This window comes from Emys orbicularis, chromosome 15 (genome assembly GCF_028017835.1).
Source record: "Emys orbicularis isolate rEmyOrb1 chromosome 15, rEmyOrb1.hap1, whole genome shotgun sequence".
Classification (NCBI taxonomy): Eukaryota; Metazoa; Chordata; order Testudines; family Emydidae; genus Emys; species Emys orbicularis.
In genome coordinates, this window is record NC_088697.1 from 8,099,610 (window position 1) to 8,126,634 (window position 27,025).

Sequence of the window (27,025 nt, forward strand, 5' to 3'; positions counted from 1 at the left end):
GGGGGTGGGGGCGGGGCGCTGAGGACGGGGGGAGGAGGAGGAGGTGGGGGCGGGGCGCTGAGGACGGGGAGGAGGAGGAGGTGGGGGCGGGGCGCTGAGGACGGGGGGAGGAGGTCGGGGGCGGGGCGCTGAGGGCGGGGGGAGGAGGAGGAGGACGAGGTGGGGGCGGGAGGAGGAGGGGGAGGGGCACTGAGGGCGGGGGGGAGGGGGACTGGGGGAGTTTGGGGAGCGGGGGTTGATGGGGCAGGCGCTGGGGGGAGGGTTACAGCGGACTGGGGGGGGGACACTGCAGGGCGCCCAGGGAAGGGGCAGGTGGGGGGCTGAAGGGGATGTCGGGGGTGGTGGTGGGGGGAGGGGCTCCACGCACAGACGGAGGCACCAGGGGAGGGGTCAAGTGGAGGATGTCAGGGTAGGTGGGGCGGGGGCTGAGGAGGCCCCACGGGCGCAGACTCGGGGCGGGGCCGGGTGGCTTGTGGCACGAGGGCGACTCTGACCTTCTCCTCATGGCGTCCTGAGCGCTGCAGTCACTTCCTGTCCCCCAACTTCCGCTTCTGGCCGGATGCCGGAACCTCCCCCGCCCGAACAGACAGTGGCAGGTGTGAAACGGCAGCAGGAGCTGTTTGTGCCGCTGCACCGGCCCCGCCCCGCTGCGGAGCTGCAGCCTCCAGGTACCGGAGCGAGCCCCGGGGGCCGGGCGGGGCCGGGCGGTGACTCTGCCCCAGTGTCCGTGGGGGGGACCCGGCATCTCGCAGCGCCGGGATCTGCTCCCTGGGGGCAGCGCCCGCGGGGGGCTCGGAGCTGCTGTCCCCGCAGGAGCCCAACGCCCCCGGTCCGGCCAGGCGAGGTCCTGGGCGGGAACCTGCCCCCACCGGGTCCCTGCGTGGGGCCGGGCGGGGGCTGCCGGGCGGGGGGGGGACCTGGGAAAGGGGCGGATGGAAAATGTCTGTGCAGCCCGGCCATGGCCGGGGGGGGGGAAGAGCAGGTGACCCCCCGAGGAGCGGGGAGAGAGGGGGGGGGCTGAGATCCCCTCGGATTTACCGCTGCCCCCTCCCGTGGGGACCCCCCCATCCTCTCCAGCCCTGCCCCTTTCTCTCTAGAGAGCCACATCCAGGGTGACCCCGCCCCTTCCTTTCAAATCACTGACAAGGTCTCTGTTCTCCTCTCCGATTGTGCCCCATTTTCCCTCCGCTTCGCCAATGGCCAGTTCAAATCTCAGGTTTGGGGTGACCCCCCCCCATTTTTCCCTGCAGTGATTTGTCCTTGTTTAGGAGGGAAATCGTTCCCCTGAGTGATTTCTGAAATGGGCAGAGGCTGGGAGAGCCCTGAGACCGGGATACGCTGAGCTGGGCTGGGCTGGCCTCTCTCTGCTGGCAACAGGGCATGGGAAGGCCCAGGAGGGGAAGGGAGGAGCAAGTGTCCCCCATGGAGACGGCCCAGCCCCAGGTTTTCCAGTCCCAGCTACTTCCCCTCCCCCATCTAGCAGCCCCCCCCCCACACACACACACCGCCTGCTAGTCACATTCCCAAACCCCACTGCCAGCCCCTCCCCACAGCCGGTGACCTTCTGACTCCAGCCCCACTCCTTTCCCCTGTGAAAGCCACATCACCCAGGGCTCCCTGCCAGCCATGTGAATGTGAGGTAAGAAGAATCCATCCCATTCTGTTGTTGATTGAATATCACTGTATAATCCCCTTAAATTTCCCCTCTTTTCTCTTGAACTGTTGAATGGTGACATAAAATCTCCCCAGATGTTGGTGCTTCTCTCTTATATTGGGAAATATTTACTTTGTGCCCCATTTTCTCCTCAGTTCTGAAATTCTGATATCAAATTCTTGAAAATCTTCCTGCTTTTCTCCCCGGGTGTCTGACTGAGATCAGGGCTCTTCTCGTACTGAGCGTGGCCCAGGCCTTGCCTGAGAACAGGTCCCCCAGTGTGCTGGGCACTGCAGAAACCATGACCAAGTTTGGGGCACTCATTGTGCCAGGAACTGCACAGACCCCTACAGAGAGCAGGGACCTTGTTGAGCCGGGTGCTACAGTGACCCTGACTGAGCTCCGGGCCCCTGTTGTGCCACGCCCTGCATCAACACCAAGTGAAATCAGGCTCCCATTGTGCCAGGTGCTGCAGAGACGGCAAACAAAATCAGGGACCTTGTTGTTCCTGGAGCTGTGGAGACCCCGAGCGAGATCTGGGCCCCATTCCTCCGGGCACCGCCAAGACCCCGAGCGAGATCTGGGCCCCGTTCCGCCGGGCACCGCCGAGACCCCAGACAAGATCTGGGCCCCCATTGTGCCAGGTAAAACTGAGACCTGGACCGAGATCACGGCCCCCCTTGTGCCAGGCAGCGCAAGACAAGCCCAGATTGCTGCCTCCATTGTGCTGGGCACTTCAGAGACCTCGACTGAGATCTGTGTCCCCGTTGGGCCTGGCACTGCATTGACCCCGACCGAGATCACGCCCCACCACTGTACTGGGCACTGCACTGACCCTGACAGAGATCCTGGCCCCACATTTTGCCAGGCGCTGCAGGGACCCCAAACAAAATCAGGGATCCAGTAATGCCGGGAGTTGCAGAGCCCCCGACTGAGATCAGGCCCCATGTTTGTGCAGGGCTCTGCACAGACACTGACCAAGATCAGGGTCCCCATTGTGACAGGTGCTGAACAGACACCAAGGGTATGTCTACACTGCCATTAAAAAACCCCAGCCGGCCCATGGCAGCTGACACAGGCTCACAGGGCTCAGGTGAAGGGGCTGTTTAATTGCAGTGTAGATGTCTGGGCTCGGGCTGGAGCCTGGCTGTAGGACCCTGCGAGGTGGGAGGGTGCCAGACATTGGGCTCCAGCCCAAGCTGGAACAGGGAGGGATAGCTCAGTGGTTTGAGCATTGGCCTGCTAAACCGGGGTTGTGAGTTCAATCCTTGAGGGGGCCACTTAGGGATCTGGGGCAAAATCAGTACTTGGTCCTGCTAGTGAAGGCAGGGGGCTGGACTCAATGACCTATCAAGGTCCCTTCCAGTTCTAGGGGATAGGATATCTACACCACCATTAAACAGCCCCGCCGTGTGAGCCCAAGTCAGCAGGCATGGGCCAGCCGCTGGTGTCTAACTGCAGTGTAGACATGCCCACAGTGACAGTCCTTGCCACAAAAAGCTCAAAGGCTAAATAGGCCAATGGTGGGAGGCGACTCTCCATTTTACAGATGGGGAAACTGAAGCTCACTCAGAAAGCTGAAGTAATTTGCTCAAGTTTGCATGGAGAATTTGGGGCAGAGCTGGGAACTGAACCCAGATTGTTTGAATTCTTGCCTCTCCCCTTAATTCCAAGCCCAGCGTGTGTGTGTACAGCGTTGTTTTGGGCTGTGTTTGCCTTGTATTGGCTTCCAAGGGAGGCTGTGGAATTTCCCTCATTGGAGGTTTCTAAGACCAGGTTAGAGGTACACCAGTCTGGGAATGTCTAGGGATACTTGGTCCTGCCTCAGCACAGGAGGCTTGAGGAGACGACCTCTCAAGCTCCCTTCCATGCCTACATTGAAATCATTCTCTTTTGTGCTGTCGTGTTCTACGCTGAGCTGTTTTGCATGGTGCCATTTGGAACTGTGATCGCCCCATGCTGTGCTGCATAGTTTTATGGTGCATTGTTTTGCCTCCGCTTGTTTGGTGTCTGTCTTGTGTTGGTTTGAGTTGAGCTCTTTTGCGTTGTGTACTTTTGTCCTAGGGTGTGTTAGTTTGCATTGTGTTGCTTTCTTCTCCTTTGTATTGTCATTTTATGCTGTGGAGTGTAGTTTTTTGGGTTTTGTTGTTTTTCTGAATAACCTGACATTATGTTGTGGTGGGTTTTTTCTGTATGTTGTGTTTTTATACGTATACATCATAGAAATGTAGGGCTGGACAGGACCTCAAGATGTCATCAAGTCCAGCTCTCCCTGCCAAGGCAGGACCAAGTATATATCGATTATCTCTGACAGAGGTTTGTCCTACCTGTTCTTAAAAACTTCAAGGAAAGAGACTCCCCAGCCACCCTTGTTAGACTATTCCGGAGCGCAACAACCTTATCTCTGGGGACACCACACAGATTTCAGTGGTGAGTGGCTCTGGAGAGAGGAGACCCCAGTGAGTGGGCAGCTGGGTAAAGAGACTAACATTGGGAGGAGAAACACTGACGTGTCCAAGGTTACCCAGGCTGTCCGAGACAGAGCTAGACATAGATCCCAGTTCTAGTGCCACCGTACTGCTGTTTTGGGCACTGAACGTCTCTGCCACACTGGTGTTTTAGGCACTGATGCAGAGGTGGGCAAACAATGGGTGGGACCCTGTAGTAGTCTCGGCCGAGGTTCGGCCCTCAGCGGGGCTGTGGGGTAGCCCACCGCCTCGCTCTGGTCCGCCGTCAGTCCTGGTCTGGCGGCAGTCTGGGATGGCAGACACACAGTTAGGGGGCTCAGGCCCGCAAGCAGGGGCTGAGCCAATAGGTCAGACAAGAGCCCTGAGCCCTCAATCAGGGCGGGGCAGTAGTCACACAGCCTGGAGCTCCGGCCCTCAAGCAGGGGCTGAGTCAGTAGCTGAGGGACGCAGGCCCTTAGGCAGGGCCTGAGGCAATGTCTATAGCAGCCCAGGCCCTAGGTCAGGGCGCGGCAGCAAACAAATAGTCAGTCAGAGACCCAGGCCCTTAAGCAGGGGCTGGGTCAGAGAGCAACAGGTCCCAGCCTCTAGGCCAGGGGAAAAGGGGGAGTCTGCCACCCAAGGAGTGGGTGGCAAGGGGGACGCAGGCCCTCCCACTCCACTGCGTCCCAGCCCGGGGCCCTAGCAGCGACGGAAACTCGCTGCTGTCAGTGGGGATCCTGGCCGCAACACACTGACATTGGCTCTGGCAGTGCAGCAGCCAGACTGGGGTCGGCTGCCCCCGGGCTACTTCTACACTCCCCCTCGTATGGTACCTGGGCCGTCCTCGTGTCGTCAGTGCTCTCCACCACCATCAGCTCCTCTGGGTAGGTAGCGAAGGGCAGGCTCGGCTCCTCCTCGGGGTAGCTGGCACGGGGCAGGCTTGGCCAGTCCTCCTCTGGGTACCAGGCGAGAGGTAGGCTCGACAGGCCTGGTAAGTCAGCAGGCGGGTCGTGGCCTGTGGCTGTCTCCCAAGCGGGAGCTCAGCCACAGGCGTCTGCTCTCTCCGCCGGCGTGGGCTCCACTGAGCTCTGCAGGCGGGCTTTTATACTTCTGGGTCGGGGCCGTGACCTCTGAGGGGCAGGCGCCAGACCCGGTGGCTCCGCCCACGGTGGTATTAGGGGAGGTTCGGCCCTCAGCGGGGCTGTGGGGTAGCCCACTGCCTCGCTACAGACCCTCCTGCCTGGTCCCTGAGCTCCTGGCCCGGGAGGCTAGCCCCCGGCCCCTCCCCTGCTGCTCCCCCTCCCCCGCAGCCTCAGCTCACTGCGCCGCCGGCGCAATGCTCTGGGCAGCGGGGCTGTGAGCTCTTGCCGGGCAGCGCAGCTGCAGAGCCGCAGCCTGACCCAGTGCTCTGTGCTGCGCGGTGGCGTGGAAGGCTCCAGCCATGCGGCGCCGCTGCCTGTCCTGGTGCTCTGGGCGGCGTGGCTGTAGAGCCACCAGCTGCCGGTGCTCCAGGCAGCACGGTAAGGGGGCAGGGAGCAGGGGGAGTTGGATAGAGGGCAGGGGAGTTCGGGGTGGTGGTCAGTTGGCGGGGGTGTGGATAGGGGTTGGGGCGGTCAGAGGGTGGGGAATGGGGGGGCAGTCAGGAAGGAGGGGGGGTTGGATGGGGTGGCATGGGGCAGTCAGGAGCAGGGGTTCTGGAGGGGGTCAGGGGACAGGGAGAAGGGGGGGTTGGATAGAGGGCAGGGGAGTTTGGGGTGGCGGTCAGGGGGCAGGGATGTGGATAGGGGTCAGAGCAGTCAGAGGGCGGGGAACAGGAGATTGAATGGGGGTAGGAGTCCCAGGGGGGCAGTCAGGAAGGGGGGGGGGTTGGATGGGGCGGCGGGGGGTAGTCAGTAGCAGGGGTTCCGGGGGCAGACAGGGAGAATGGGTGGTTGGATGGGGAAGGGGTCCCGGGGGGGGGGGGGGCCGTCAGGAATGAAAGTAAGGATTGGATGGGGCGACGGGGGGCAGTCGGGGTGGGGGGGTCCGGGGGCGGTCAGGGGACAGGGAGCGCGGGGGTTGGATGGAGCAGGGGTCCCGGGGGGGGCGTCAGGGGACAAGAAGCGGGGGGGTCGGATAGGGGGTGGGGCTGGGCCACGCCTGGCTGTTTGGGGAGGCATAGCCTCCCCTAACCGGCCCTCCATACAATTTTGGAAGCCCAGTGTGGCCCTCAGGCCAAAATGTTTGCCTGCCCCTGCACTGGTGCAAACCCTTAGTATAGACAGAATTTACACTAGTGCACTCTGATTGTCACTGGTGCACCATGTCCCAGCTCGAAGGTTTGAGGTGTGGGGGGACAGTGACCTCACTGAGGCGTGGGGCTGGCTGAACAGTGCAGCTGGTAACGGAGGGGCAGCAGTGAGTGCTGGGGTATGAGCCAGGAGCACAGGGCTGGACACTGACTTCTCCTGACATAGGACACCCCCAGCTGTGTGCAGGGACGGCAGCTGAGCTGCCCTGCCAAGACAGCCTGTGCATCCATTGGCAAACCACCTCTTCCTGCAGCCTAATACAATGGGGTCTGGGGACCTTTCCAGGCTGCGGGTGATGGGGCTCTGGAGTTACCGGGGTCTGTTCCTGGCTCTGTCACTGACCTGCTTGGTGACCTTGGGGAAGTTACAGCCCCTCTGTGTTTTCCTCTTACCCATTGTCTACTTGGATTGTGATCTCTTTGGGGCAAGGACTGTCCCTGTCTGTCTGTGCAGTGCCCAGCACAATGGGGTGCTGATCTCAGTCAGGTTCTCTGCCATGCCCAGCACGATGGGGCCCTGATCTCCACCAGTGTCTGTGCAACGCAAGGCACAGTTCATAGACTCACAGACTTTAAGGCCAGAAGGGACCATCATGATCCTCTAGTCTGACCTCCTGCACATCGCAGGCAAGAGAACCTCACCCACCCACTCCTGTAATAGCCCCCTAACCTCTGGCTGAGTTAATGAAGTCCTCAAATCGTTATTTAAAGACTTCAAGTTACAAATAAATCCACCATTTACACTAGTTTAAACCTGCAAATGACCCATGCCATGCCCCATGCTGCAGAGGAAGGCAAAAAAACCCAGGATCTCTGCCAATCTGAGTCTGGGCAAAATTCCTTCCCATCCCCAGATATGGCAATCAATTAGACCCTGAGCACGTGGGCGAGACCCAGCAGCCAGACCCCTGGGAAAGAATTCTCTGTAGTAACTCAGAGCCCTCCCCATCTAGTGTCCCATCACCAGCCTTGGGAGATATTTGCCGCTAGCAGTCGCAGATCAGCTACATGCCATTGAAGGCAGTCCCATCATATCATCCCCTCCATGAAGGTATCGAGCTCAGTCTTGAAGCCAGTTAGGTTTTTTGCCCCCACTGCTCCTCTTGGGAGGCTGTTCCAAAACTTCACTTCGATGGTTAGAAACCTTTGCCTAATTTCAAGCCAAAACTTGTTAATGGCCAATATCCATTTGTTCTAGTGCCAACACTGGTGCTTAACCTAAATAACTCCTCTCCTTCCCTGGTATTTATCCTTCTGATGTATTTCTAGAGAGCGATCATATCTCCCCTCAGCCTTCTTTTGGTTAGGCTAAACAAGCCCAGCTCTTTGAGTCTCTTCTTATATGGCAGATTTTCCATTCCTCGGATCATCCTAGTAGCCCTTCTCTGCACCTGTTTCACTTTGAATTCATCCTTCTTAAACGTGGGAGACCAGAATGGCCCACAGTATTTCAGATGAGGTCTCATCAGTGCCTTGTGTAACAGTACTAACCCTTCCCTGGGTCTACCAAAAATACCTCGCCTGATGCATCCTAGGACTGCATTAACCTATTTCATGGCCGCATCACACTGGGGGTCCGGGGCTCTGATAGTTTGGGATGTTCCTTTTCCCATAGTCAGTTCTTTCCCTTTATTGTTTTACCCCCACCTATGCCCGATGTCACTCTCTTCTTAACTTGCTTTGGTTATTTCAATTACAGTTTTTAAATGGGATCTAATAATTGCAAAACTGAGTGAAAGATAAAACAAACAGAACCATTTGAATATTGGCACATAGCTGGTAGAACTGTACCTAGTGAAGGTCTGCTGTAATTACCGGGTTACCTATAGCATTTTCTGGTGGGGTGCATAAAGCAATGTCAGAGAGCCAAAAACGATTTTAGGGCGAAAGGGCTCGTCAGGTGTTGGCTCTCTAGGCAGCATGTCACTGGCCAAGGCTTGCAGTCTTTCAGGAGTGGTGCGGTGGATCGTATTTAGTAATCTCAAAATAAAAGAGAGTGAGTTTGCTCCCCACACTCTGTAGGGCCATGTTCAACCCTGGTAACCTCCATGTTACCTCATCCTCCACCCTCCCCATGGGTTTCTGCTCATTTGTCAGTGTGTCACCTTCTGATCATAATGCCACTGGCCTCAGCAGAGCTCCCAGACAGGAGCTACATCACGATGGGGTTACGGTACTGAGAGTAAAATACATCACAGGGAGGGTGTAATTATCCTCAAAGGAAGCACTACAGTCCCGGAAGTGAAAGAATTAAAATATTTAGTTACTTAAAAGTACACTTGAAAAGATTGGATTTTTATTAATAAATTGCAGTAAATGTTGATTTCATGGTTCACACACACAGATGAAAAAATAATTTATATAGGTAAAATACAGAAATGCTTCTGGAGAAAGTAGAGTTTGATTTAAGGATATTTACACTGTATATTTTGCATGTAACATTGACAATTTGTCTTTGAACAGTTATAAAAATTTGGCTTTGGGAATCTCATTTACTGTAATTAAATAATTGTTGTCTGATGACCCCCATAACTTCCCACAGCTCTGAACATTGAAATTATAAACATTGAAAAAAGGGCTTAAAATAAATATATCATCTATTGAAATTTTTAAAAAAAGAAATCGACAAAATGAATGTTGCCAAACCCACTGAACAGCAATCGCAATGTGCTAGGGGATGGAAGTTCACAGCTAAGGCACCAACCTTAACTCTGCCCTGTAGTGACACCAGGCAATCGCCATAGGGTATGAATAAGGCATGTTAGTGTATAAAGTCCCAGATTAGATTATACCAATTTGTAAAGACACATGAGATCTCTCCCTCAGGGTATCACCTTCACTGGGTTGTTTCTTTTATTGGTAATTCCCAGAAGTCAATAGATAAATAACGTTCTATCGGTTATGAAGTGGCCATTTCAGATTTCTGGTGAGTGTCTATTATTTTGCACTAGGGGCCAGGTCCTTGGGGAGACGGAACCTTGGTTTCATTTTAACTTGTGCATGCCCAGCAGCTTCTGGAATTTGGTTCAAAGTATTTACATGTTTCCCTGGCCTGTTCTTAAAAGTGCTGCTAGAGAAAGTGGGAAGGGGCAGGAACTCACTGCAGGATCAGTAGCTGAGTCCCTTAGATATTTATAGCTCATCGGAAGGACGGGGATTGGTGGGTGTCTGGGGATTTAATAATAAACACACAAATCATCGTTTTTAATGAATTTTCATCTTCTAATTCCCATAACCCACTAATTATCGCTGGTTTCCCCAGGGAGTCTGGGGAGGGAGTACTAGTAAACACCTGGGGCCAGTGTGGAACCTAATGCACAAGGATCTTTCCGTGGCCGGCTCAAAGTCACCCAGAGTGAAATTCACTTCACTGGATAAATCCCTAGTTGCTGGGCTCTGCCGAGGGGTGGGGAGGTGAATTCCATCCCCCATTCCTGGGCATGGACCCCCCCCCCACCCGCAATCCTCACCCCGATCTCAGACACTACCCCAACCTTCCCCTGCAGTGATGGACCCACTTGATGCTGCCAGAGCCATCTGCCATGGTACCTAGAGGGGGCAGAGGCCCAGCTCCAGAACTGCTACCCCTGCCCACAGCCACCATGCTGTGCTGGGGTTGTCCTGGCTTTCCAATCTGCAGATGGGTCCAGCTGTTTGGGGACCCCGCCCATGCACCCACCACACACAAACTTCCTCACAACACATATCCCAGGATGGGGAAGGACCATCTGGGACTGGCTGCAGTCTCCCCTTGCTGCTGTGAGAGGAATGGGGTGGTCCCTCATATAGGACACAAACATACCCAAGCGCAGAAGGGAAATGTAGTTTCTTCCAGGGGCTTATAAATGTTTGGTTTAGCGTTCTGAGCTCTGTCTTCCTGTTTATGTCTCCTTCTGCCACTTTCAGATCTCGGTGAGACAAGGTGGGTGAGGTCATTTTTTTTAGAACCAATTAAAAATCCCTCTCTCTGATATCCTGGGACCAACATGGCTACAACAACTCTTTTCCCTTTGTACCCCCTTCCCCTCTCACCTCCCCCTCAGCTGAGACCGTCCCATGTGATGGGAAAATAAAGGTTCAGTCCTGTCACTGGATTGGGTCGTGCCAGCACTGACAGGAGTGAAAGCCTGTGTGCATTAATGACAGCAGCCGGTCTGGGACTCAGAGACATAGGGAGAAGAGATGGGAGTGAGCAGGTTATGTTATGTGCAGGGTGTGAGTTACTCAGGCGGTAATTCTGCGCCACTGTGTATGCATAGAATTCACGTCCAGCGCAGAATTTCTTTTTTTTGCCTGAAGACGATACATTGTCTGAGAAATGCTGCAGTTCTGCCTTTCACCCACCAAGGCCCCTGTGCACCAGAACAGCCCGCAGCCAGCTGGGTTCATCTTGGTGGGAAATTGTTGCCCTGAGCTATACCCCAAATGGGAAGAGAGTTAGTGGGTGCAACTTGGGAGAATCCTGAGACACGGCTGCCTCTGGGGGTGGGGACAGGGTGGTCATTCTCTACTCACAAGAGGGTGTGGAAGGGGGCACAGGAGGAGCATGTGTCCCCCATGGAGACTGCCCAGCCCCAGGTTACCCAGTCCCAGCCGCTTCTGCCCCCCACCATACCCCCAAACCTTTTCACCCCTCCAACTATCAGCTGTCAATCTTCCCTCGCTGCTACCCCTTCCTGACTCTAGCCCCGTCTCTTTGCCTCTGCAAGTTGCCTTGCCCAGGGCTTTGCTGCCTGTGTGAATGGCAGGTAGGGATGGGGAGCTATCACTTTCTGTATATTTGCTGAACATTCATCTAGTCACTGACCCCTTCATTAATGCAGAGTTAAGGTTGCCCAGCAGTATGTTGGGCCTTGCAAAAGTCAAACCTCCTAAAACTCAAAAATACAGAGCTAATGTACATGCCAATGCAACCTTAACTCTGCCCCCTGGAGCTGGCAACAACCACTGGGCGGTATCTGCCTGCACTCCCTGTGTTAGGTGTAGCTGCACTGAAAGGTAGAGGCGTTAGAACAGCTTGGTGGAAGTGTGATTGTGATATGAGACGATCTGGGTCTGAATCCCCCATGTGTGCAATGAAAGGAGAGAGATGCATGTGTACCTTGAGTTTCCAGTCTGTATCGTTTCTGCACTGAGCTGTGCATATTGTCAGGAGGAAACGGGACTGTTTGCCATGGGAATGGTCAGCAGTGAGATGGGATCTGAGAGCAGTCTGTGTGCTTAACGATGGGTACGTGAATGTAGAATGTTAGCTGGAACTTCTGTGAGTAAGGATGAAAGAGTTGTAAAAAGGGGTGAAAAGGTGTTCAATTGACCAAGTGTGCGGCTGTTTCTGGGGAGCAGACTCAGTGTCTGAGTGTAGAACAGGTGTCAGTAGCTCCTGTACAGCGCAGCTCACCTAAAACCAAATTCCGTCTTAGCAAAGATAAAGTGCTTGATTCTGTGCCATGGTTGTCATTTTCCCTAGTACTTTAGTGATGGGCACGATCTCAAATGGCTGGGTGCACATAGGTGTGTTGTAGGAGTAAAGAAAGGGTCCTTGCTCACGTGGGTCAGAATTAGGATTACATTGGTGTGTACCTTATCTCTGCATCTCCTGATTATTACAAGTTTTGCTGATGTCTCTTCTGGAGGGGCACCAGACAGCTCCGGGCAACCTTAACTCCTGCGTTCATAAAGTTTTTTGTAAGTGAATTTCCTAACTTTTGCACAGAGCGATGTTGGCGGGAGGAGTTAGCAGCCCTATAGGCAGTTGTGGGTCTCACACAAGTTTGCAATCAGGGGCACAGAGAAGTGCAATGACTTACCCAAGGTCACCCAGCAGGCCTGTGGCAGAGCCAGGAACAGTCCCCGTCCAGTGCTCTCTCCGCGTAGTTGCTGGGTGATTCTGAAGTGCTGCTCCCCTCTCCTGTACTTTCTGTTACGGTGGAGTGGCAATAATGGTCATGCTACAAATGTCTCTCTCCTTCTCCACCTCCTCCTCCTCCCACCATTTCCAGCTCGGCCTCCCCTTCTTGTCCATCCCCTCCAGCCCTCTCTGGGCACTGTAGGAGCCAGTAGCTGTCTCCTGTCCTAGGCTGCTGCACACGTATTACAGGCAGCAGCAGCAGCATATGGTCTGGCACATGCCACCTTGGTGATGTAGCCTGAGCTGGGCCCCTCACTGCTACTTCCAGCTGGGCCCCCTGCCCCTGGTCCAGCCATGCCCTAGCTCCGCCCAGTCTGCCCCTCCTCCAAACAGGCCCTTTCCCCCATACACTTTGGCCTGCCCCTCCACACCATACACGTGTAACATGTGCCTTTAAACTATTCATATTTTGGATTTGGGATGATTAAATTTATGTTACCTTCAGCTCCCCCCTCCCCCTCCCGCCCCAGTTTCAGGTGTTTGGTGGTGCCCTGATGGTTTTCCATGGATCGTTTGGGAGGGAGCAAGGCTGGTCACTTGAGCCTTGCGTTACCTTGCCAGCTGACTAGTGAGAAGTGACGACTCCCTCCTGGGTGGATGGGCCAATCCCGGGGCCCGTTACCTCTCAGTGATTGATTTTCCATTCCAAGTCCGTAGAGTAGATTTTCAGTATAGATGCTTTGTTCCTTACATGTGACCCATACGTTGATCTCTGTCATTGAGTCTTGGCCAGTTATGAGCTTTCTGTAGACACCTCACATGACCATCCTCCAACAGATGTGTTTGGTGTGATGGGTTTGTCAGGTCTCAGGTGAGAGCTGCTGGCAAAGGCCAAGTGACCCTTTGCCAAGGGATCTCTGTGTCACTGTCTGACCCCCGTAGGCCAGGGAGAGGACAACTTTCTGCCAATGGCCTTCAGGACGGGTGCTGAGTTCACTGCAGTGCCCCTCGTCCCCTCTCCATTTCCCTTTTCAGCGTGCTGTCTGGGACGCTGCCCCGCTTCCTGCTCCCCAGGCCACCTCGTATCTGTTCCATGTGCCAGGCTGCTGGCAGCCCCCAGTGAGAGCCCATCAAACTGGTGCCAAACTGCTGGGCCTCAGGCCTTCTGGGGTGCACCTCTGTGAGTCCAATTGCCCCCTGTGACGATGCGGTTCTGGCGGGACCCAACTGAGGCTACGTCCTCACTACGGGGGGGGGGGGGGAGGTGTCGATTTAAGATACGCAAATTCAGCTACGCGAATAGCGTAGCTGAATTCGACTCATTGGAGCCGACTTACCCCGCTGTGAGGACGGCGGCAAATCGACCTCCGCGGCTCCCCTGTCGACGGCGCTTACTCCTACCTCCGCTGGTGGAGTACAAGCGTCGATTCGGGTATCGAATGTCTCGTCCCGACGAGACGCGATAATTCGATCCCCGAGAGATCGATTTCTACCGGCCGATTCAGGTGGGTAGTGTAGACGTAGCCTGAGGGTGCTAATTCAGGACAAATTGCTAAAAACAGGGCAATTACAGCCCTAGGCTGGGGTTTTCCACCTCTAAGGCAAACCAAACCAGCCAGACTAAGAGGACTTCGGTCTCACCCCACTGGCTAACCGCAAGTCTCACAAGCAATTCCCTTAGACACTCCAGTTTCCCAGTATCACCACCAGTGCCACTCGTTATGGGGACAAATGGTTATGAAAACCAATACCCCAATAAAAGAAAAAAGGTTCTCCTGATCCCATAGGACCAAGCCCCAGATCCAGGTCAATATACAAATTAGATCTTACCCACAAATCACGGTGTTGCCAATCCTTTAGAATCTAAAATCTAAAGGTTTATTCATAAAAGGAAAAAGATATAGATGAGAGCTAGAATTGGTTAAATGGAATCAATTACATACAGCAATGGCAAAGTTCTTGGTTCAGGCTTGTAGCAGAGATAGAATAAACTGCAGGTTCAAATCAAGTCTCTGGAGTACATCCCCAGCTGGGATGGGTCATTAGTCCTTTGTGTAGAGCTTCTGTTTGTAGCAAAGTCCCTCCAGAGGTAAGAAACAGGATTGAAGACAAGATGGAGATGAGGCATCAGCCTTATATAGTCTTTTCCAGGTGTAAGAACACCGCTTTGTTCTTACTGTGGAAAATTACAGCAAAATGGAGTCTGGAGTCAAATGGGCAAGTTCCTGCATACTTTGCTGAGTTACAAGGTGTATTTGCCTTCTTTCCATGGGTCAGGTATAGCTGATGGTCCTTAATGGGCCATCAAGCAGGCTAGGCAGAGCTAACACCAACTTGTCTGGGATGTCACCCAGAAGCATAGCATAAGTTTAAAATACAGACAGTATAGAGCCAATATTCACAACTTCAACTACAAAATTGATACACACATATAGACAGCATAATTATAACCAGCAAACCCTAACCTTGTCTTCGACACCTCATTTGACCCTCCTTTATGCAAGATTTGGTGCCACTACAGGACCTTGGTTGCAACCATGTTCTATATGGTCCCAGATTATGTCAATAACGTCACACCCCCTGCCCCAGGGGTGCTACAGGGGCATGTCCTTCTAGTGTGTCAGGGCTCCACCCTCTGGCTGAGGCTTCGGGAGAGTCTTCCTCTCTCGGGGTTCCAGGTGAAACAGCAAAAGAACCGACAGTTGGCAAACAAGGGTAAATAAAGGAATGAAAGAAAAGAAATGGGGGGGGGGGAGAACTGTGGACAGATCCCATCAGGATATGGGCCCCTCTCACTTCTGGGGGCCCTGGGAGCATCTCAGTCCCCTGCAGAGTTTACTGGGTCTCCAGCGCAAGTTTCAGCCTGCTCCCCCTTTGAGCTCTGGGGATCCCCATCCTCCCTCGGTGAAGGCCAGAGCCCCGAATGCTGCCAGCCCTCTCTTTGGGGCTGGAGATGCTCCACAGACGGTTCCCTTCCTAGGGTTGCTCCCCTCTGAGTAGAGTAGGTCTCTCCTGTTAACTCCTGCTCCTGGCATGGTTTGCAGGTGTGGAGGGGCTGGGCCAGTCCAGACTAAAGCAGCAGTTTAACCCCTTCTATGCCAGTGTGGGGATTATATAGCCCTTCACAGGCACCCAGACCCAGGGAATGGCCCCCTATCAGCCCCATGCCAGATATGGTGGGGCGACCCACTGGCAGCATTGCCTTTGAGAGTGCTGCTCCCTCCTGCTCCCACTTCCTCCCCTTCCCCTTTACTGCCACCACAATGCCTGTCACCTTCACTTCCTGAGGGGTGACCCCCAGAAGGTGTGTTTTGTTATCCCTTTCCCCCCAGGATCCATTGTGCACCCTCCGTCACTCACCTCTGTCTCAGGAGACAAGGCGGGTCCTGGGGCACGGGTGATGCTATGCTGGAGATGCATCATCACTGAAGGGGTGGCAGCCTTGACCCTCCTTGAAGGTTGCCGGGATGCTGACATGCACTGGAGGAGAACTGGGGCTTGACTGAGTCCATGGACCATTTGGCCCACACTGTGTCACTGTAAAGCCTGCTCTGCGTTGCTGCCAATTGCTGCTGGTGGTGTTGTGCCCGTAAGTCTCTGTAACGCCGTCTTCAGTGACTTGAGAGCATGAGCACCAGTCTCAGGCAGACTGGGAAGAAGCAGGGCACAAACCCCAAATTGGTTGTGAGGTCTATATGTAGATTTCACCAACCAAGTATCCAGTGTAAACGCTTCAGGCACTGTAACAGCATTAACATGGGATCACCGACAGTCCCCTTGGGTCATCCCATATATCTCACCACGCAGGGGAGCTCACCTTTGTGACAGATGGTCCCATACACCAGGGGTTCTCAACCTGTTTCTTTCTGAGGCCCCCCCAATATGCTATAAAAACTCCACAGCTCACGTAGGCCACAATAACTGGTTTTCTGCATATAAAAGCCAGGGCTGGTGTTAGGGGGTAGCAAGCAGGGCAACTGCCTGGGGCCCCATGCTACAGGGGCCCCCACAAAGCTACATTGCTTAGGCTTTGGCTTCAGCCCTGGGTGGTGGGGCTCAGGGCCCCGGACTTCAGCCCCACGTGCTGGGACTTCAGCTTTCTGCCTTGGGCCTCGGTGAGTCTAATGCTGGCCTTGCTTGGCAGCCCCCCTGATAACTGCTGGTGCCCCCCCCAGGGGGCCCCAGACCCCTGGTTGAGAACCACTGCCTTACACCACGAATCACAGCAATGTTTAGGTTACTGCCAGTCCCAAAGAGCCAGCCACTTAGGTCAATTGAATCTAGATCTCACAACAAAGACAACACTTGTAGCCAGTCCTGTAATAACCTGTATTAAGATTTATTTAAAAGGAAACGAGAGTTGCTTACAAAGTTAAAGCAGGTAATCATATAGATGCAGACGAGTTAGTCTTAAATTTCAAAAGGTTATAGAAGCTTCTATAATAAGCAAGCTCTACATATTCTTTAGGACTAACCCAGGCTAAGCAGCTGGGGATCTCTTGCTTATGCCTAGAAACTTTGCCCCTCAGAGTCCAAGCAGCATACAGATAATCAGTTCCTTCTGTATGGGGTTTTTATCCCCTTCCTGCCATGTTCTCTGAGCTGCAAACTCAGCTAATGGGAAGTCAAGAGCACAACAACAGTCGTTTGCCTTCTTTAAATGCCCCAACCCATATGTGGCCTTTGGGAAGTCCATAATTAAGTATCAAGCATCAAGCATTGATACTCATGACTTACATCACTTATTTATTAATAATTCCAATATATGAATGCGGCCCAACTGCTGAGATACTGCATAGCAACCTAACTGCTAAAGCCCGACCCTTCTTTCAGAATCCTGTGGCGTATTGCACCTGTTGGTGACTACTTGTTAGTTTTTCAAAATGTGGGGTCAAAATATCTCACCTGGGATTCTCTCCTTATCCTGAGGCCTATTCACTTAAATCCCAGACTTCAGCATAATCACTCCCACAAAGCCTCCACCTAATATCAGGCCCTGAACTGTAGCAAGCTTAGGCTATGTTTACACTACCGTGGTCAGTTGACCTACGCTGCGCAACTCCAGCTACGTGAATAATGTAGCTGGAGTGAACATAACTTAGGTTGAGTTACTGCAGGGTGTACACTGCGCGGGGTCGACGGGAGAGCATCGGGGTAGAGTCAGGGGTAGACTACAGGGGTTGACTGGAGAGCCATCTGCAGTTGATTTGGCGGGTCTTAACTAGACCCACAAAATCGACCACCAGTGGATCGATCTCAGCGTCAATCCTGGCTGTAGTGTAGACCTGCCCTTAATAGCCCATTTATTTATGTTCAGCTCCTTGCCCCTCCATGCATGTTCCAAGCTAATAAGCAATTTTCTGATAATGACATTTTATCTCTAGCGAGTATAAAATTGCCTACAAGACTTGAGACTAGGTCAAAGATCATAAAATCAGGTCGGGGTCAACAGGAGTGAGAGTTTGGAGAGAGTCTTGGCCCCGCTCTCTCCATCTGCAGCAGCCACAAGCTGTCTTCCTTCCGGGCTCCTTGGATCTTCGAGCCTGTCCCTCCTGAGGTTGTGTGGCCCAGTTCTTGTTTCTTACATTCTCCTTTTCCGGAAGAATTAGAGGCTGTTGCTCCTGAATTTCAGTGTTTAATTTCCCCAGCCATCTCCACACACTGGGGGAGTTTAATTCTCCCTCCCATTACACCTGAGTCACTAGATTTCCTAATTCCCCAGAATGTGCTTTTGCGATATCACAGTTCTGGGACAGCTAAGCCTCTGACCTGCCTCCATGGTCTGCTCAAGGAATGGCCTCTCAAGTAGCAGGCCTCTAGCCAGCCCCTCTCTATGGGTAGGGACCCACATGCCTCTCCCTTTTGACCAGGTTTGAGGATTGCAGCTTGTCCTCCACTGTGTTCACTGGATTAACATCCAGTTGCTGTACTTTGCTTTCTCTCCAAGGGCTGTGAGCAGTGTGTGTGTGATAGAGGTGGGAATTTTGGTGATACTTGTATGATGCCAATACACACCTCAGTTTCCCTCTGTGATTGGTATTGCTATGATTAGAAAGAGCAGGAGACATGAGGTGTTTTGTCACGTAGCTGTCATGGGGTGATATGAATGGGTCATTGAGGACTTGCTGGAACCAACATACATCAATGGAATACTCGACAGAGACAAGGGAATAATTGTCACCTGTCCACGGGAGGATCTCCCCTTGGCTGAGTGAAGCATACATGGACTCGTTATGTTTTTGGGAGCAGAAAGAACTGGGCTTGCAGATGCAGGGAGCTCTATTGGAGAGAAGACAAATGGACAGGCACAGTGAATGGAAACCAAACTGTTTTCTACAGCAGCATGGCTCAAGGGCATTGGCCAATATGGACTATATTGTCTTCTTTGCTTCTCTGTGCTAAGCCAAGGACTTTCCAATGCTGTGTTTCGGTTGACTAATAAACCCTGCTATGTTTTAAAAGTCTGCCCAGTGTCACAGCACAAACTTGCTCTGTGCATTGAATGAGGAACAGTCTCTGAACAGGAGTGTCGTTCAGCTGGACCTGTTGGCAGAGCTCACAGGTTGAAATAGGAGTGTTGAAGCCGGAGGCTCAGTCTCAGGTGTTGAAGCTACATGGCCTATCCTTGTGGAAGAGTGGGACCCCTTGGGGGTCTAGCGCACTCAAGGGGCACCTCCCAAGGACTGTTTAAGCCAGGGCATTGCACAGATCCTATGGATCCATGACCGTGCCAGTGTGCCTTATGGGGAAAAGATATAAAGCAAGAAAAGCATCAGAATGCATATTTACCATCAGTCCTCTTGGGAATCCCCGATCATTTCCAAAGTGTATTAAAACCTTCTTTAAAAGCTTACCTCTTGGTTATCCGGTCATGTCAGTTTGTAGCCCAAAAAGACCCCCCTCAGTCAGCTCAAACTCAGCTGTTTCTCCCCAAAAAGTCTGTCTGTCGTCTTCAGTCTCCTGAAAGAGGTCAAATCAGTCACGGCCCCTTTCTGTATGGGGCAAAGCTTCAAAAGATGGAGCCTTGACATCCAGCCTTAGTGATACCAGATTGCACAGGAAACCCAGCCCTCAGCCCTGCCCGGTATCATCTGGCCCATCTCGGCATCATAGTCTGTGACGTGTTCATGCTGTCAAGGGCTGGCTCAGAGATCCAGATAATCATAAGTAGGGCCAGTGTTTGCTGGCAACGAAAACAGAGTCTAGGGGTATGTCTACACTACGGGATTAATCCGAATTTATATAATTCGAATTTTGAAAACAGATTGTATAAAGTCAAATGTATGCGGCCACACTAAGCACATTAATTCGGCGGTGTGCGTCCATGTACCGGGGCTAGCGTCGATTTCCGGAGCGTTGCACTGTGGGTAGCTATCCCATAGCTATCCCATAGTTCCCGCAGTCTCCCCCGCCCATTGGAATTCTGGGTTGAGATCCCAATGCCTGATGGGGCCAAAAACATTGTCGCGGGTGGTTCTGGATTCATCCTCCCCCCTCTCCTCCTGGGTGAACAGTGCAGACGCCATACCACGGCAAGCATGGAGCCCGCTCAGCTCAAGACAGCAGTCATGAACATTGTAAACGCATCGCACGTTATCGTGCAGTTTATGCTGAACCAGAACCTGCAAAACCAGGCGGCGAGGAGCAGGCTACAGCAGCGCGGCGGCGAGAGTGATGAGGACATGGACATGGAATTCTATCAAACCGCAGGCCCCGGCGCTTTGGAGATCATGCTGTTAATGGGGCAGGTTATAGCCGTGGAACGCTGATTCTGGGCCTGGGAAACAAGCACAGACTGGTGGGACCGCATAGTGTTGCAGGTGTGGGACGATTCCCAGTGGCTGCGAAACTTTCGCATGCGTAAGGGCACTTTCTTGGAACTTTGTGACTTGCTTTCCCCTGCCCTGAAGCGCCATAATACCAAGATGAGAGCAGCCCTCACAGTTGAGAAGCGAGTGGCGATAGCCCTGTGGAAGCTTGCAACGCCAGACAGCTACCGGTCAGTCGGGAATCAATTTGGAGTGGGCAAATCTACTGTGGGGGCTGCTGTGATGCAAGTAGCCAAAGCAATCACTGAGGTGCTGCTACGAAAGGTAGTGACTCTGGGAAATGTGCAGGTCATAGTGGATGGCTTTGCTGCAATGGGATTCCCAAACTGTGGTGGGGCGATAGATGGAACCCATATCCCTATCTTGGCACCGGAGCACCAGGGTACCCAGTACATAAACCGCAAGGGGTACTTTTCAATGGTGCTGCAAGCACTTGTGGATCACAAGGGACGTTTCACCAACATCAACGTGGGCTGGCCGGGAAGGGTTCATGACGCTCGTGTCTTCAGGAACACTACTCTGTTTAAACGGCTGCAGCAAGGGACTTACTTCCCGGACCAGAAAATAACCGTGGGGATGTTGAAATGCCTATAGTTATCCTTGGGGACCCAGCCTACCCCTTAATGCCATGGCTCATGAAGCCATACACAGGCAGCCTGGACAGGAGTCAGGAGCTGTTCAACTACAGGCTGAGCAAGTACAGAATGGTGGTAGAATGTGCATTTGGCCGTTTAAAAGGTCGCTGGGGCTCGTTACTGACTCGGTCAGACCTCAGCCAAACCAATATCCCCATTGTTATTGCTGCTTGCTGTGTGCTCCACAATCTCTGTGACAGTAAGGGGGAGACCTTTATGGCGGGGTGGGAGGCTGAGGCAAATCGCCTGGCTGCTGATTATGCGCAGCCAGACACCAGGGCGATTAGAAGATCACACCAGGAAGCGCTGCGCATCAGAAAAGCTTTGAAAACCAGTTTCATGACTGGCCAGGCTACGGTGTGAAAGTTCTGTTTGTTGAAAACCCACCCCTTGATTGACTTATTCCCTATAAGCAAACCACCCTCCCCCCTTAAATCACAGCTTGCTTTTAAAGGAAATAAAGTCACTATCATTTAAAAATCATGTATTCTTTATTAAACCTAGGGAGAGAACCGACAAGGTAACCTGGGTGAGGTTTGGGAGGAGGATAGGAGGGAAGTAAAAGGCCACTGAAAAAATTCAATACAATGACAGCCTTTTGGTTGGGCTGTCCACTGGGGTGGAGTGGGAGGGTGCACGGAGCCTCCCCCCCGCGTTCTTACACGTCTGGGTGAGGAGGCTATGGAACATGGTGAGGGGGAGGGAGGTTATACAGCGGCTGCAGCAGCAGTCTGTTATCCTGCTGCCGTTCCTGAAGCTCCACCAGACGCCGGAGCATGTCCGTTTGCTCACGCAGCAGCCCCAGCGTTGCAGCCTGCCACCTCTCATCTCGAGCGTCCCTCATGACCTCACGTTCACTGGCATCTTTCCAGTATTTAGATACCGTGTCCTTCCACTCATTCAAATGAGCTCTTTCATTGCGGGTGCATTCCATTATTTCCGAGAACATCTCGTCTCGCGTCCTCTTTCTCCGCCGCCTTATCTGAGATAGCCTTCGGGACGGAGGAGGGAGGCTTGAAAAATTTGCAGCTGCTGGAGGGAGGGATGGAAAAAAAGGAGAGAAGTTTTTAAAAATGATACATTTTACAGAACAATGCTTATACTCTTTCATGGTGAACAACACTATTCACATTACATAGCACATGTGATTTCAGTACAAGGTCGCATTTTCCATCTTAATATTGAGTGCCTGTGGCTTTGGTGTTAGAGATCAGAGACGCAGATCCGGGCAACAGAATTCAGCTTGCATGCGGCCATGGTAAGCCATTGTCTTTCGGCTTCTGCGCCCTCCTTTCCCACATACCAAGCAAAGTCCGTTGACTGCTGCGGTTTTCCTGTTAACCTTCAGCAGCAGAAAACAAACTAACGCGCCGCGCCCCCCCCCCCCCCCATCCAATTCTCTGGGATGATCGCTTTATCCCTTCCCCCACCGCGTGGCTGGTATCAGGGAAGATGCCTGCTAGCCAAACGCGAAAAGATCAGGGCCAATTGCCCCCCCCCCCCACCCACCGCGCTTGGCTAACTGCAGGGAAGGATTTATTTTCAGCCACAGGCAAACAGCCCAGTAGGAACGGCCACCTCTGTCCCCTTAATTAAATTCCCGTATTTCAACCAGGTTACCATGAGCAATATCATTCTCCTGAGGATTACACAGCGAGATAAAGAACGGATGTTGCTTGAATGCCAGCAAACACCGGGACCATACGCTGCCAGGCTTTGTCATGCAATGATACCAGATTAGTTGCTACTAGCATGGCGTGGTCAAGTGTCCTACCATGGAGGACGGAATAAGGCTGCACTGCCCAGAAACCTTGTGGCAAGGCTTTTGGAGTACCTCCAGGAGAGCTTCATGGAGATGTCCCTGGAGGATTTCCGCTCCGTCCCCAGACACGTTAACAGACTTTTCCAGTAGCTGTACTGGCCGCGAATGCATCCCAAGTCCTCAGGGCAAAGTAATCATTAAAAAACACTTGCTTTTAAAACAAGTTTATATTTTAAAAGGTAAACTCACCTGAGGTCCCTTCCATTGGGTCATGGTCTTGGATACTGGGTTGGGAGGGTACTTCAGTCAGGCTGAGAAAAAGATCCTGGCTTTTGGGGAGAACGGAGTGCTGGGTGCTCTCCGCAAGCTCGTCCTCCTCCTCCTCCCCGTCCGCAGAATCCTCAGATGTAGCTGATGAGATTACCCCCGCCACGGAATCCACGGTCAGAGGTGGGGTAGTGGTGGCGGCCCCCCCTAGAACTGCATGCAGCTCGGCGTAGAAGCGGCATGTCCGCGGCTCTGACCCAGAACGACCGTTTGCCTCCTTTGTTTTTTGATAGGCTTGTCTGAGCTCCTTGACTTTCACGCGGCACTGATCTGAGTCCCTATTGTGGCCTCTCTCCATCCTGCCCTTGGAGATTTTTTCAAAAGTTTTGGCATTTTATCTTTTCGAACGAAGTTCTGCTAGCACTGAATCCTCTCCCCATATAGCGATCAGATCCAGTACCTCCCGTACGGTCCATGCTGGTGCTCTTTTTCGATTATCGGCCTGCATGGTTACCTGTGCTGATGAGCTATCTGTGGTCACCTGTGCTCTCCACGCTGGGCAAACAGGAAATAAAATTCAAATGTTCGCAGGGCTTTTCCTGTCTACCTGGCCAGTGTATCCGAGTTCAGATTGCTGTCCAGAGCGGTCACAATGGTGCACTGTGGGATAGCTCCCGGAGGCCAATACCATCGAATTGCGGCCACACTAACCCTAATTCGAAATGACAATATCGATTTTGGCGCTACTCCGCTCGTCGGGGTGGAGTACAGAAATCGATTTTAAGAGCCCTTTATTTCGAAATAAATGGCTTCGTTGTGTGGACGGGTGAAGGGTTAATTCGATTTAACGCTGCTAAATCCGAATTAAAGTCATAGTGTAGACCAGGCCATTGACAAACATGAGCAATATATAATCCTTTACAGCCCGAAAGTGCATTGCAGGAGAGGACAGGAGCCAGCTGTGTGGGGGAGGTGGGGCCCAGGCACTGGGCACTGAGAGCCTAGAACCGGCTGTGTGCTGGGGAGACGGGGCATGAACCAGCTGTGTGCAGGGGAGATGAGCAGGGGAGAGGTACTGTTGACGCAGTCGAGAGCAGGTGCGAGCGCCGTCTGCTCTGCAGCTTGATGAGGGAGCCCAGTATCCCACTGCCAAGTGCCCCGCCTCCCAAGGGGAAGCTCCACAGTGTTTTTTCTGAGCCCAGACTTGTATGAGGAGGGAAGAAATTGGCAGCAAGTCTCAAAAGCAGCCAGCCCCCAGCCTTTGCCCTGTGCCCTGGGGAGGAGTCAGGTGTCTCCAGGCAGAAATCTGGGGTTTGTGACCCTGCATCCCCACCCACCCTCTGTTCAGCCATTCTGGATATGAAGGGTGATTCCAGAAATGAAGAGTAATTTCAGGAAAAAATACAGTAATAGCAGCAATTTCCGGAAAACACTGGCCCTAGTCATAACATTAAATACAATAGTCTCAAGATATAGACCTGTGTTCATCAGATCTGTCACTCTGCCTTCACATAGTTCACTCTGCTGGTGGGTTCTACCTCTTCCCCCATTCTGTCTGTCTTGTCTATTTAGATTGTAAATTTTTCAGGGCATGGACCATCTACTAGTCTGGGTTTGTACTGTGCCTAGCACAACAGGGGCCCACGGTTAGTTGGCTCTTAGGCACTAAGGTAATGAATATGATTTATAATAATAACTCTCCTGCCACTTTGAGCCAAGGAAGCCGACCTTGGGATGTTATGTCTTAAAAATGAGCTGGGGTTAAAACCATGGAATATTCCTTGTGACAAGTATCCCACAAATTCCATGGACCTTCCTTATTTTCTTTGCCTTCCCAGGGTTTCCAATTTCAAAACCTGATGTGATCTCGCAGCTGGAATGAGGGGAACAGCCGTGGGTCTCAGACCTCTGTGGCTCTGAAAAAAGTGCTCCAGAGAGCTGCCTGCACAGGTGAGGAATTGGGTAAACCATCTCAAAAACTGTCCGTGAATACAGGAAACATTTGAGATGCCCTACAAAGACTCTCCAAGTTGTAAGCTCTCCAAGTTCAGGATTGTTCCCTGCAGATGTGGCAGATGTCATTCATGGCTTCCCACCTATCCTGACTGACAGTTGGCAGCAGGTCCCTCCCCAATCTCACTTTCCCCTGAGAGTTCTGGTGAGATGCACACCCAGAACTGATCCCTTCCTCTCTCTCCTCGGGGGAAGGGTTTGGGGAAAATCAGCTCCTGATGGGTTTGATCTCTCCCGCACATATTTTGGTTTGTTCACACCTTTTTCCATTCCTCTCGCTGAGATTTCTTTTCTCTCTGGTGCAGGGAGTGACCTATGTCTGGATTCTCTCTGTCTCCCATCAGGTGACGGGATGGTGAGTGAGAACGAGGAGACACCCCAGCAGGAAGATGCTGAGCAAGTAGAATCACATGGGATGTTATCAGGAAGATCCAAAGGGAATGTTTCCGGGAGTTGTGCACTCCCAGAAAAAGCAAAAGCCTGTGAGACTCAGCACAGGCCAGAGGAAAACTTCAGTAGCCACTCAGACCTTATTACATGCGAGAGAATCAACGTGGAAGAGACATGCTACATATGCCACGAGTGTGGGAAAAGCTTCAATGGGAGCTCTGACCTTCTCACACATCAGAGAATCCACAGGGGAGAGAAACCCTACACGTGCTCTGAGTGTGGGAAAAGCTTCAATCGGAGCTCACACCTTATCAGACATAGGAGCATCCACACAGGAGAAACGCCCTACACATGCGCTGAGTGCGGGAAAAGCTTCAATCGGCGCTCAAGCTTTATTAGACATCAGAGAATCCACACAGGACAAAAACCCTACACGTGCTCTGAGTGTGGAAAATGCTTCAGTTATAACTCAGTCCTCATCTCACATCAGAGAATCCACACAGGAGAGACACCCTACACATGTTCTGAGTGCGGGAAAAGCTTCAATCAGAGCTCAAGCTTTATTAGACATCGGACAATCCATACTGGATGGACACCCCACACATGCTCTGAGTGCGGGAAATGCTTCAGTTATAGATCAGCCCTTAGCACACATCAGAGAATTCACACAGGTGACAAACCCTATGGATGCTCTGAGTGTGGGAAACGCTTCATGGATAATTCAACCCTCATCACACATCAGAGAATCCACACAGGAGAGAGACCCTACATGTGCTCTGAGTGTGGGAAAAGCTTCAATCAGAGATCAAACCTTATCAAACATCGGACAGTCCACATAGGACAGACGCCCTACACATGCGCTGAGTGTGGGAAAAGTTTTAAGCAGAGCTCTGCCCTGATCACACATCAGAGAATCCACACAGGGGAGGTGCCCTACACATGCTCTGAGTGTGGGGAATGCTTCAGTTATAGCTCAGCCCTCATCTCACATCAGAGAATCCACAGTGGAGAGACGTCCTACATGTGCTCTGAGTGCGGGAAAAGCTTCAAGCAGAGCTCAAGCCTTACTAAACATCAGAAAATCCACGCATGAGAGAACTGTAATAAATGCCTTGACTCCGGCTGGCCAAAGATTGTTTTTAAAAAAATCACATTTGCGAATTCCCACATAGCAACCTTTGCACCATCTTCACCGTGGTCTCTCAGCTCCCCTAGATGAGTTTCCTGCTTCTGCTTTTTGCAGCTCCCCGTTCTTTGGGGTCAGTCCTGTGATTTTTTTCTAGCAACTCTTTTCCTTTTGAGTCGTAGGAGTGTGTCCCTCCAGCCAGGAATGTTCATCAGCTCCAGGTGGGGGAGAGAGATTTAATCCCAACAAACTACACTGAGGCAAAAACTACCTGGGCCTTACATCCACTAGGACTGTACGTGGCGTTGGCTGCTCAAGTTAGTGATCTTGGTGTAAAAAGACAATTCTAGTTGTAGTGCAGATGCAGCCCAGGTGCAGTGGTTGGCATTAGCTTTCCCCTTGACCTGACCTCAACTCCATCACTTTTCCTAGTCTAAACAAACCCTAAGCATCACGGTTATACTGTCCCCCCATTTCAAAGCAATTGTTAGTTATCAAGTTCCCCCTTTGGGAACAATTTTTTTCATTCCCATTTGCTCTGATGTTGCTTCAGGTTGTACTGGAGTCCAGATATTTTTACTACCATTTTCCTCACTTAAAATATATTGAACTATAACAGAGAGCAGGAACAGGGCACGGATAGGGAAAATCCGTGTTCACTCTCTGTAACAACAGAAGAAGATAGGGTAAGTCAGAGGGATACCCTTATTCGCCATCACCATCCCAACCCCCCTGTTGTTAAACTGGTTAGGTCAATATTTTTT

The 27,025-nt window shown here is 52.4% G+C and overlaps 1 protein-coding gene across 1 annotated transcript in view; it reads left to right on the forward strand.

Moving 5' to 3' along the window:
- Positions 1-26,228, forward strand: part of LOC135889538 (zinc finger protein 883-like) — a 124,700-nt gene extending 98,472 nt beyond the window's left edge. The window contains exon 4 of the mRNA XM_065417400.1: positions 25,374-26,228. Coding sequence (XP_065273472.1) covers positions 25,374-26,228 — 855 coding nt within the window. The remainder of the gene's footprint in view (positions 1-25,373) is intronic.
- The last annotated feature ends 797 nt before the right edge of the window (positions 26,229-27,025 follow it).